The sequence below is a fragment of the Vanellus vanellus genome (assembly GCF_965231255.1).
Source record: "Vanellus vanellus genome assembly, chromosome: Z".
In the NCBI taxonomy this organism is placed as follows: Eukaryota; Metazoa; Chordata; class Aves; order Charadriiformes; family Charadriidae; genus Vanellus; species Vanellus vanellus.
In genome coordinates, this window is record NC_138908.1 from 33,739,098 (window position 1) to 33,751,924 (window position 12,827).

General features: G+C 47.7%; 1 protein-coding gene across 2 annotated transcripts in view; it reads left to right on the forward strand.

Annotated features, from left to right (window-relative positions):
* PSD3 (pleckstrin and Sec7 domain containing 3) overlaps positions 1-12,827 on the forward strand; it is a gene marked incomplete at its 5' end in the record, with an annotated part of 102,618 nt that overhangs the window by 37,259 nt on the left and 52,532 nt on the right. For both annotated transcript variants that reach the window (XM_082497562.1, XM_082497561.1), the window contains 4 exons: positions 4,983-5,189; positions 5,290-5,370; positions 8,558-8,670; positions 11,187-11,245. In XM_082497562.1, the coding sequence (XP_082353688.1) occupies positions 4,983-5,189; positions 5,290-5,370; positions 8,558-8,670; positions 11,187-11,245 (460 nt within the window). The remainder of the gene's footprint in view (positions 1-4,982; positions 5,190-5,289; positions 5,371-8,557; positions 8,671-11,186; positions 11,246-12,827) is intronic.

The window sequence follows — 12,827 nt, forward strand, 5'->3', positions numbered from 1 at the left end:
AAATTCAGCCTGTGCCACCCATCATTTCTAGTTGGCTCTGAAATGTGGAAGAGTGTCACTGGCTGAGCATCCACTCCTCTGAAGGGTTGTAGGGCAGGGATTCGTTCCCTCAGGGCAGGACCTTTTGCAGAGGGAAGTCTGCTCCCCCGCAGTCCTGGCTGGTGTCAGGGGCATCTGAGTGCTTCTGCCTTTCTGATGTCCCTGCCACGCTGCGAGGTGAGAGCCACTGCTGAGGGGCTGTTGAATTAGAAATAGGGTGCGCTCTTCTTAGCCACAGTTGATGGTTATGGTTGAGGGGATGGTGTCCTCTGTTTTGGAAACAGGAGGAGAAGGCGGCTTGGAGTGAAGACATTTAAAAGAACAGGGCCAGCACAGTGCTGCGGAGGGTGGTTATTAGCCCCAGTGTGGCTCCCCGGCGGATGCTGTACCCCTACTGAAAACATTTGTTCTGGCCCTAGCTTCAGCACACTAGAATGCCTCTCCACCCTTCCTTGTTTTTAATCATTGCTGCGTTTTGCTCTGATGGGCTTTGCTGGCAAATGCCTGACTTGAAGTAAAGCTGATGTTAAAGGCGTGCAGATTTATTTGAGAGAAAAAGTTGTTATTCCTCCTGTTTCCTCCTCCTGTCTTTCCAAAAAGGCCTGGGAAGGTCCCAGCCCTGTTTCATCCAGGCTCCCCCTGAAATGGGTGCATCCAGTGTGCTCCCTCCAGACGTGCATGCCAGATGGAGTGGTGTTTCTCGGGGAAGGGCCCCACGTGCGTCCAGGGGAGACTGTGTGCCACAGAGCGTATGTTATGCTTTCGTCTAGCAAGAGCTGCAGGCAGTGACAACCTGGGATCGCTGATGTGGCTGGGCTGAGGGGACAGCACTTAGGCTGAGTTGTCACACCCTGCCACTCAGTGTCAACTCCAAATGCCTTCTCCTTGTTAGCAGCTGGGGCAGTTGCACCATGCTGGGTCTGAGCCCTTCTCCCGTAAAGCAAAATGCCTTTCTTCCTTGGGACAAAGCAGAGAATGTTTTCCACATGGATTTACTAGAAAATGAAGAGTATCCCAAGGTTTAAGGCACCTGAAACTACAGTTACTCGTGCTGAGGTTTCCAGTTGCAGCGTAGGAGACTGGGAGAGTGCAACATCGGGATGTTGCCTGTATCTTTACCGTTATGTTATTGGCCTTGCAGCCATTTCCCAACCGTACGTTGCTGTGGAGGGTTTCAATTTTGGTGAAACCCAAGATGGAGGAGGAGGGGAATAAGTGAATCTAGAATAGTCTTAAACAGATAAAGTGTGCTAAGTGCTGAGCACGACACGATTGAGATACCTTGGCATTGGGAGCTAAATCACTGTCGACCTGGTTGATAATGGACTAAGTGAAGAAAACAGCATAAAATGTTTCAGACTCTGCCTAGCTGTTATGGTGTGTTACGGGAAACCAGCTTTACAGATGTTACAGTCTGCCTGCGTTTCATCTGTGAGCATGGAGGGATGGCTGCTGCTGTTAAAAGGTATTGAATTTACCATAGCAGATGTTTATCGAATTGCTGTAATTTCTGCTAGATACACTGGTCACAGCCTGTGTGCATTCACTGTGAACCTGAGGATGCTTTGGCAGAAGGAGGGAGGATGTGTCAGGAGTGCATTGCTGGAGACAGAAATAAGAAGGTCTGAGGACCTGGTTTCTGGCCACAGCTCATGCACTGTGAAACCAAAGGAGTCTAGCTTGTTGTAAGCTTCTGTTTCCTGTGTTTTCTGATAGCAGAGATTAATGTAAGAGTCTCTGGATGAAAATGAGCAGCCGTTGCTGTACAGGCAATTACCAGTAGTATCGTTACAGTCCCTTTTGGCCTTGAATCCAGGATTAGGGGCAATATAATCTATTACATTTTCAGCCTACTTTTGTCAGCGAAGGTTTCTCATTTTTATGTGATAAAGACTAAAGCTGCATGAGAAATCTGTGTCCAGTTTCGCTCTGCATCACAAAGCCCTTTCTTGGCTCTATTTAGCTGGTAATGCTGCTGTGGACTCTATGTGTAGAAAATGTAGACAGTGGAAGACAGACCTATTTGCAGCCTTGATCACTCCTAGCTCTTGATTAGAGTCCATTATAAGCATTTTACAGAGGGAGGCAAGTATTATTATCTGTGTTCAGCAGCTGGGGAGACTGAGGCACGGAAGGGAAATGGTGCACCCAGAGAGACTTGGGGGTAAGAGGAGATGTCAGCCTCCCCTGAGTAGCAGCCCACCAGACCCTGCTAAAATGACCTGTGACAAAAGCAGCTTGCAGTAGTCATGCGCAGGGCGTCTATATTTCCTAAGCCTTCAGTGACGTGGGCACTGAGTCTTCTCACCACCTAAAAAGCTTGAGAACTGAAGTGTCACTTTAATGTTAACAATCTGGTATTTTCCCTGGACGAGAGGCTTATGTTACAGACGACCTATATTGTTGATTTGATTGCCTTCTTGTACCTATTACGTAATAAGCTGATTAACTGTTGGAATAACTGAAGGAAGCATCCCTTATTCTTTGACCTGATATGTGTATGGGGATCCCCCTATCAGGATGAAGTTTAAAATCAGGGAGCTTGGACGATAAAGTTTCTTATGCAGCCTTGTCAGCTACTTTTGGTGAGCAGGGGAAAGAGCACGCTCTCCTTCTTGCTGGGTGTTCCTCCTTCACATCCTAGCCGCTGCTCCAAGAGGCAGAACAGAAGCTGGGAGCTGCCGTACTGTTTATTTCACTAAGTGGCAGATGCTGGCATTTCCTTTCTTTCTAAACTTATGGTGGTTTGCGGTAACGTTGACTCTTGTAGTGCACTGGTTCCTAGCAGGGTGCAGATGTTTCTTGTCAGCTTTGGCCATCTTTCAGGGCTATAAATATTGCCTTTAATAAAGAGCAGTGGTGAAACAGGGCTGTGATTTACGAGCGAGGCTCTACAAGTTGGCATGGCTTTTGAAACAGCTTTTGTACATGGAAAGCTCCATAGATGTGTTAGCTCACCTGGTTATCCTTTGCTCTTGTCGATTGTTAGAACTGGGAGTTTGAAACCAGTCATGCCTGATTTGAATGGACAAGGTGCTGCTTGGGGCGCGTGCCAGAGGACTCTGGAGTTTGCTTTCTTCACAAGTTTGGAGCAGACCAAATTTAGAGAATTTCAGTGATTGGCTAGTGCTTTTGGAAAAGGCTGAGGAGGCATTTCCCACAACAGTGCTATCAGGAGGGGCTTTTTTTGTTTGCCAGGGTAGCTGGTGGTCAGTGATGTTAATGCTGTTGGAATTGTATTTGTGGTATTAATTCCCTGCAAGAGCACTGAGACTAAGCCCCTTTTGTTATAGCACCTTATTATTTACACTGAACTAAATGCAAAATCAAATCCCCAGTACTTGTAGGAACAGGTTAGATGTCTGTTTTCCCCAATACTTGATTAAAAATAAGTTGTACCCATAGTGTGGATGTGCGATACTTTTGATGTTGTAGCAGCACTAGGAGGATGGAAACGGAGGTGAAATGGGCAAGTCTTCTTCCTGTAGGAGCACCACATACCTCCTTCTCTTAAACCGTGTGTGGGAAGAGAGGTAGAGCACAGGTGATGATTTGTGTGGAAGGAGGCATGCAGAATATCAAGTATTTTTATTTTAAGCTCACATTACATGAAAATCTCATCCTTAAAAGGGTTAATAACTGGCTAGCAGACATTTCAGTAAATGGCTGGATAATTGTTGCTGGAGCGCAGTGATCGGTTGTTCTAACCGTAGCTTGTCAAGCCCGAAGATTACAGTGGTGTATGAAACCGTGGTATGTTGAAGTGTGTTTAAAATCATCTTTAACTCATTCCACTCATATCTGCTCTGCACATGACCCCTGTTGATTGTTCATTAGCCCTATGTAAACGAGGATTTAGTGGAAAGAATTTCTGTATTTTTTTTTTAAACAGAAGTGCTGTCATGCACACAAACGCACTCACAGAGCTGAGATTTTGCAAGAATTTTCATGTCAGTGTCAGAGAAAAGCTTTTCCAAAGTTAAAAGCCTGCCTGTGTGCAGGGGTGTGTATGTGGGGGTGCACTTTCTGGTGTGTAGGGCTCTTGCCTCTTTGAGGGGAGAAGCAAAGCGGGCACACAGCTCAGCCAGAGCTTTCCTACTGTAGTAGAGGTAGGAGGAATCTATAAATGCATGACTTATGTAAAGTGCCTTGGGATTGCCATGCTGAACATCCTGACTTTGAGCAGCAGGCGAGGGAAATTATTGCCACCATGAGGGAGCAGGAGAGCAAGCAGTTCTCCAGGCTGGCCTGGGTGGCTTGTGTCTCTGTCCAGCTTCCCGAACTCGGTTCCTTGCTTCGAGTCCTTCTTTTTCTAGCAGTGCCTCCCCGTGGGATGCCCGCTGCTCATGGGCGGCACAGAAACCACTGAGACTTCTGCGGATGTTATTTTAGATTTGGGGAGTTGTATTGTTTCCAGGACAACTGGGGAAGAATGAGGAAGGGACTTGTGCAGAGTCAGCTTGGAGCTACTGAACGCCCTGTCTTGCTTGCTGCATTTTCCCTTGGAAAATGGCTAATGGCCTAGTTTTACAGGGACCCCTTCAAGCCAAGCAAGTGATTGGGTTAAAAAATACTAGTGCAAGAAGCAAATGAGGAGTCAGTGTTGTCAGGTGCAGTTGTAGGCTGGTAATAGCAAAACAGCTTTCTGTGAAGTGAGCACAAGTTGTGGACACTCAGCACGCTCAGAAGGTGAGTGCAGAGCAGAATGTGTTTCTTTACTGGAAAGCCCATATTTGGGTCTCCGTGTTTAACTCTCCTAACCTCTGATGACTGCTAAATAAATGTCCCTGTTCTACACAGTTCCTTCAATTAAGTGAAATTTGCTATATTGTGTAATCGTGCCTCTGTAGCATTAATTGCCTTCTATTCTAAGAGGAATTAAATCCCTCTTGAAACTGTAATGTCATACTTTTTTTTCTTTCCGTATTCTTTCTGTCTCATAGCAATGCTGAACTGCAGAATATGGTGTTAGACTCCAGTGCTGCCATGGGAAGCAATGAACTTCAGGATAAAGATGCCGCTGGAGCCTTTGGCCACGATCTCAGCAATGGCAGCAGCAGCAATTTGGAAGCAGCCCGGCGGCTGGCTAAGCGCCTCTACCATCTGGACAGATTCAAACGCTCTGATGTGGCAAAGCATTTGGGTAAAAAGTATGTGGTGATATGAGGCCTTTGGCCACATTGTTCTTCTTGCTGGTTCTGGAAGGGTTCACTCTCAAATGATAACCTGTACTTATTTGTTTGTTTAAAGCAATGAATTCAGCAAGCTTGTGGCCGAAGAATACCTTAAGTTTTTTGACTTCACAGGCATGACGCTGGACCACTCGCTCAGGTACATGCCTGTTTGCCAAACTTATATTCTTGTTTTAGTAACAGTGCTGTTTGCTGTGCTGTCCTGATTGAAGTGGGTGCCTTGTGCGGGGTTAAGAGGGTGAAGAGAGGGATGTGATGCATTTTTGGGATGAAGCCTTTCTCTTCGGTTTGGCTCGGCATGCTGCTATACTCCAGAGTGCTGCTGGAATGGTGGCATTTCCTGGAGAGGGAAATCTTTGGGCGGACCTGCTTAGAGATGGTCCTTGATGCAGAGGAGGTGGAGACAAATGACCAGTCACTCAGTAAACAGGGGACTTGTAGTCTACCAGGTGCTGCTGGGAAATGAAGGTGCTGCTCACAGCTGAACTGCACAGACTTTTTGGCTGATGCCTTGTGGAGTTTGCTCTGCCTGGCTGCAGTGCACCAAGCCAGGGCCAGGATTTGATGTGGCTCAGCAGTCCCCCTTGCTGCATGCCTCTGAGGCACCCAAAAACATGCAGAACAGCAAAAGCTTCCACGTGGAAAATGCCATTGGTAGCTGCCAGCGTGGGTGTTTGAAAACCCAGCCCTTCAATTTTCCTTCCTTTTTTACACTGGAGTTAAGCCTCCACATTGTTTGTTTCCAGTATGATTTTTCTTAGGAGGCAAAACACGAAGTTTGTTTAGCAGTGGCCTGTTAGCGTGGTTGCTGGTGTTCTGGTATTTAAAGGAATTTAAAGTGAGTTTAGATCATCTGGCTGAGGTTACTCAAGTGAATTATTGTTTTTTGCTAATGATACAAAACCAGGAGATCCGCATGCACTTGCCAGTCTCCTTGCAAATGCATTTCCCAGGTGGCTGATGCCAGCAGACTGTGGTAGATCCCAAGGAAAACCCAGGAGTCCTGCCTGCCAAAGGTGGTGGGAAGGAAAGATGCTTGTGGAAGAGTGAACCGCCTGCTTCCGTGGCAGGGTGATCGGAGCCAAGCCGGAGCACCCACTCAGCACAGGGCAGGAGCAGCCGGGGTGGTGGGAGGTCTGCTGCTCCTTCTGGGTTTTAGCAGCCATGAAGCACGATGCTAAATTTACTCATCTTTTAAATTGTGAAATCCAACACCTAATTGCTTTGTGGCACATATTTAGGAGGTCTCTGCTCCCGGTAGATCTCCTGTTGATATTAATAGTCATGACCTTCTCTAAAATATGCCCTGGCTCGTGTGGGACTTAGACACACCAGTGGTTTGCTGAGGTTTAAGAGTAGCCGCAGGGACTGCCGGCTGCGTGCCCTGAGCGCGTAGCAGAGGCCGGGGACAGAGCATCATCCCAAAGTGTGGGGGAGCCAAGGCGTGCTGCCTCACGCTTGCAGAGAGTGAGAGGTAACCGCCCTGTTGCTGCTGGCTTGCTCACAAGCTGTGGTTTGTTAAGCATTTTGGAGCTCGTGGCAGCAGCCCAGACCCATGCTACCCTCAGGCCGTGGAAGGCTGTTGTGCAGTGCGTATCACTGTCGGTGGCAAGTCTGAGACATGGGGAGGGTTGTTCCTTCATTGTCCTGCTCTGCTTTCACACCCTGGACCCACATCACCTGTGCATCTCCCCCGTGCATATCTCATGTTGTCTGCAGGACCACAGAAGGGGAGGAGGTGGGACCGCTGTTCCAGCCCCTCTCGGAGTCCATCCTGGTCCTGCTGGTTTCCTCGAGAAACTTGCTCCCATGGCCCTCGGCCACAGCATCATGCTCTGAGAGTGAGGAACCTGCCTTGTTTATTTACCAAATGTTGTTTCATCACTTGCCTCTCCGAGGTGGCTTACAGGGTTTTAAAGGTGCTGAAGAGGAGGAGAGGGTGTAGGTCGATGGTGCCTGGCGTGGGCAGGGGGTGTCGCTGGAAAGAGTCTGAGCTGGAGGAGGAAGAAAGATAGGGAGTTGTCAAAATGTCCCATGGGGGCATGAGGTAGAAAGGGAAGAGAAATCCTGCAAAGACTCAGTTGTATCTACTTGTGAATTGAGTTATTTGCAATACATTACATGTGAAATTGAGTTATTACCAGGCAGATCACACTCCGTATGGGTGCGAGATGGTTGTGAGTACAGCCCGTCTCTGACCTTACATCAAAGAGAAAAAAACCATGTTTATTCGTCCAGGCTAGATAGATGTGAATGTTCCAGCAACATATTCCATGCCTCACAGATCTGGTGTTAGTTTCAGTCTTGTGGGGTATTTAAAAATTGTCTATTAGGTGCTCATTTTGTATGCCATCTTGCTTTGGACCCAGAAGGTTTGTGTTTTCAGGCTTTTCTTAGAAGCATCCTGACAAATGAGCGTAGGCAGATACCGCTGAGGTCATCTCTTGGCTCCAGGATGTGGGGATTTTGGGAAGTGCAGAAGTTCTTCTTTGGCTGTGAGGAGAGTTTTTCTTGCAGGAAGAATAGTGGCATGGTTAAGAGGCGTGGTTGTTAAGTGTTGGATGAAGAGTGGAAGAAGTGTATCTGTCCCACCTCTTTGCACAGGCTTGCTGGCTATATCTAATGAGCATGCACAGGTGTGCGCCAGCCCTGTATCCCGGACTGTCATGAGCAGGAACCCAGAAGGTCTAGGTCGCTCCTCCCGTTGTTGAAGCTCAGTGGGAGATGTTGTGACTCTTCTGCCCTCTTCCCCAGATGGTTTCTTCAGGTCAGGTAGTCACACTGCCCTCTGCAAGGTGACTGGTGTTGTGCTGGCTGCTCTGGTAGGTGACCCTCCAGAAGGAGGCCCGCACATGAGTCTGCAGTGCAGCCACCCACTTGACTTCACTGCCTGGAGTAGCTCCTCTGATTTGTATGGGAATACTAATGAGTGTAAAGTTGAAAGGTGCAGGGGTGACAGACGATTAGAAAAGTACAGAGAACACCCTGGATGTCTGTCATGCATAAACAACACCTGCTCCAGTTCCTTCCCCAAAGAAAATAAAAACATTAAAAGTAAGAACAGCTCTTTCAAATGCTGTAATTGCTTATTAGTTTGAATATTCTGTGGCTGAGACCAGTGGTAATTTAATTCCTGCTTCATTTACTATAATGTTGGGATTAACTGCACATGGGATAATAGCCTGTTTTCCTAGAAAGGCTCCTTGGAACCAAATGTCTAGTGTGCGCTTACGTACTTCTTGCTCTGAAGTGTGCTTTGCTATGTGGACCGTGAGGCAAAAAAAGATTTATGACTTTAATTTCACTGTTCTCTGCTCTTCTTTTAGGACTTTCTTTAAAGCCTTTTCACTTATCGGAGAAACTCAGGAACGAGAGAGAGTTTTAATCCACTTCTCCAGCAGATACTACCAGTGCAACCCAAACACCATTTCTTCTCAAGGTAACTTTGTTTCTGATATGAATGTGTTTGGTGGTCTCCCTCTTCCTTTGTTCTTGCCTTCAGTAGCATGTGTGCTGCATACCTGGGAATTGAAGGTGTGTAGTTGCTGTGCCACACTTTAGAGACTGCCTGTGGTGAGCATTGGAACCCTCCACATTTCTCCACACATAATCATGATAAGGCAGTGAAAAATCTCTATTTATCCCCAGTCAGGAAAGGTGTTTAGACCTACTCAGTTGTAGCATCTCCAAATTTGAATATCCTCACTTGCGGTTTCTGGTCTTGCTGACTTCCAGCATGTGTAGGTACCTGTACTGTCTCATCTCAGGTGGAAAAGAAGCTGTTTGATTTCTGTGCTCCATTCAGTGCTTGTGTCTCTGCATGCACTGGCAGCAGGCATGCCAATTCTTGCCAGTTGTGGGGGTGAATTTTGGGTGCCGTATCCAGACCCTGGCAGTGTTTCATCTCGACTAGCTAACATCAGTCGGAGCGCTGCCTCCTTGCCAATGTTTTCAGTCATTTTGGAAGTGGATGGGGAAACAAACAAGCACACTGATCAAACCTGAGAAAGTTGGCTTTGGAGAAGAGGACAAACTGTCCGTTGGCACAGCCACTGCGTTCAGCCAGCCATGCCGGCAGAGGCACTTGGCCCTGTGGTTGATCACACGCTGAGAAAGGGAGGAGGGCAAGAAAGAAAATAAGCACATGCTAAACTGTGCCTTTAGTTTCAAGTGTAAGTGAGAAGGAGCTGCTACACTTGGAGGCACCACCACACTTCCTTACCCCTTGCTTAGTGACCTGGCCCTGTTGCAATGAGGAGAAGTTTGTCCACTTTGCGCTTGTTCAGCTTTACTGGCTGGCATGCCAGGGAGGGCTGCGACTGAATCTGCTCCTATGCTATCTCTGTCCTCTTCCTAATGCCTTTCTTGTTTCAAGACACCACAGGCAGGCAGGCAGAATAGGTGTGTTGTGTCCAGATTACAATAATGACTTGCACATTGATGTGGCAGCCTTACTCTAGGGTGCAGGAGGGACATTGCCTCTTCTGAGCCTGAGTAAGCATTTAGAGTAAAGTGAGCCCTGCAGACTTTGCCCAGGTTTCTATATAATTTTGATGCTGTATTTCTGCTGCCAGTAGTTGAGTGCTACACTGCAGAGGTATGGTGGCTGCTCCTTTTAGTGGAAATCCAGGATTTCATTTGCCTTTCTCTTTTCTCCTTTCTGTTTTCCATCCTCTGGATGCATTTGCGGTTTGGAAATGAGAGAACAGGCTACTCTAGAGAAATGCATATACCTGAACTGAAGCACCACAGCCTCAGATTCAAGCTGTTTCAGATTTATTACTGCTGGTGATAATAGTTCTCTCATTTCATGCTCTGCTACAGTTTGGCCACGTTGCTTGGCCTGTACAAACATCGTAAGAAAACAAGGTCCTTACCTTGGGGAACATCTTTTTGTAGTGTCTTCATCTTGCACAAATTTAAGCCTGTGATAGTCACACTGAGTATGAGATATATCTATCCTCATCCCTCATTCCTTTTGCTTCACAGCACAGAGGGATCTGTCATTATCTGGACGTGGCTACAAAGGTTTTTACGTACATCTCTCTGCAGTGTGTGCATGTCTCATAAATGACTCTGTGTCTTTGACACCCATGTGAGAGAAAGGAAGGTGGTACTGTGTGTTTATGAACAAGAGAATGGAGAAAATATTTTTCCTAACATGTTCCTAATGTTTGGAAACTGGCTAGAGGCATTTGGATTTTTAGAGGTGATAAATTGCACTATGGGTGATGTCACCTTCATCTGGATTTGTGCACAGCCAATACATTTTGGGTTTTGAAAGGAGTGCCTGGAAAATGAGGAATATGAAATTGGTATCCACTTTTGCAAATGGCAGTCTACACTGACTTTCCCAAGTCTGCCACAGTGACTTCAGTGATGTAGCTGCATGTACAATCTGTCTCTTCTGGCTCATTGTTGAGGGCCTTTGCTACAGAACTGCCTTAGGAATTGCTGGAGCAGTCTCTACCCAATATGGAGCCAAAGCAGCGTAAATAGCTGACTGATGTTTTCCAAAATTCAGTCTAACTGAGCCCTGAATGAGGAGCAGGCCAGAGGGAAAACAGGATACCATGCTGTATCTGCTCTGCACACAGGAATGGGTGTATTTTGCTCTTCCCTTTCTGCCCTGAAATAAATGAAGAAGAGGGAGCTGATTCAGGCTGTGGTATTGGTATTAGCAATGGGTGACAGTGTGGTTTCCTGTCTAGTTTGCTTCAGCCATGGGTGCTGCAAGATAGTTTTGACAGTCTTTAAAAGATGAAAGAAAGGCTGTTCTGGCTTGGCAGCTGCAGGATAACCTCACTGTTCATTTATTTAATTATGTGTATTTCTTGATAAAACAGATTCTTATTAAGGGAACAGACTCAATTAGGCTATGAGGCTCCGTTTCAGTTGTTCTTAAAGGTCCAGTTGTAGATTTGCATGTGACTCTGGTTATGTCTCTTTCTGCAGATGGAGTTCACTGTCTCACGTGTGCCATGATGCTGCTGAACACAGACCTGCATGGCCACGTGAGTATGCATAGCTTTGTGTAGACCGCTTCTGTTGACACTGTGCTTGGAGGGGGTGGTCTTCTAGCAGCAGAGTCCCTTGGTTGGTGGCCTGCTCCTAAACCACCCTTGCAGACAGCAAACAGTGAGAAGGCTGTACTCCCAGACTGTTGTCCAGGGCAGGGCTTTCCAGCATGCCCAGATCAGTCGTGTAAGCCTGGCGTTGTGCCTGGTTTTGCCATAATGTGTGAGGATGCTCCTTGTCCTCAGGCCCATGTCTTTCTGGTGTGCTTCCCATCCTTCCCTGGCTACAACAGCTGGCCCTGGCCAGGAAGCTGTGTTTTTGATTGGCCTCCCTTTTCCAGTATGTAAAAACATTTGGGAAGGCAGAAGAAAGGAGGGAGGTGAAGAGGTGCTGGGAAGGTCACAAGGGGAAGGTCATGTTTGCAGGCATCCACCGGTAGGGGAAGATCTAGTAGAACTAGAGTTCTGCTCAGCCAGGGTAATGATGGGTGTGCCCAAAGCCAAGAGAGTGGAGGGGGGACGTGGGCATCCTGAGTGGGAGCACTGTTACCCCACTGCACATCTCTCTCCACTGCTTGCCTGGGGAAAATAGCGTTTCAGTTTGAGTCCTCTTAGTCACACCAGTACAGGGTGCCAGCAGCCCTAGGACACGTATTTCAGCACTCCTAGTGCAATATGTCTGCTATGTAGGGTATTCCCATGCTGATAGGATCCTGGAGTTGGGATGGAGAGGGAAAAACACAGGTAGCATGGCATGATAGCATGCGGGAGCGGTGGCTTCAGCCAGGTGGCTTTGGGGCTTCTCTCTGCCTGAGGCCCTCCACTGCACTGCCAAAGGCTGTTCCAGAAGGGCGTCAGTTAGTAACTCCTACACAGCAAGGGTGGCGGGTTGGGCAGCAGGAGGTGGAAGCACCCTGGGTCTGTCTCTAAGGGCTGCTCAGCCCCTGTGGGTGCTGCTTTGCCGTGGGTGCAGGTAATGAAGCCGAGGCTTGTGTGTGCTTCCCCAGGGGTTTTGACGCCCACCTCCTGTTAATTGAATGCCTTTGTCTGAAAATTGTAGAAGCGGGAGGGGGAAGGGAGTTGTGAAGAATTTTTTCTCTGAAGGCTGAGCCTTCCCCGACTGGGGAGCGTGTCAGTCACGTGGGAGGGTGAGCGAAGGTATGGGAATGTGCCCTGGTGTGCCTTTTGGCACACACTGCTTCTCTTGAGCACACCTGAGACCGCCCACACAGTTGTCCCGCTCCCGGAGTGATGAGCAGCCTGAGGCACCTGCCTTCCAGCCTGCCTGGCCTTGCAGTCCGGGGAGGGAGACTAAATGGTTTGTGTGTCAGCCTGACAGAGTTTCCCTATTGCTCCCTGCGATGCTCTAGTGGGCCCTACTGTCTTCATTAGGTACTCCAGTAAATGATTTGTATCTGACCCATCATTGATGATGATTTTCGGCTGAAGCTAGGATGACTCTGGCTGTTGCAGTCTGTAACTTTGGAGGCTTATCCTACTGGCAGTCGTTAGTGCCTTGTTACATGTACGAAGCTGTATTGTTTGCCTGACTCCTGCATGTGTCTCCCCTCTCTCTCTG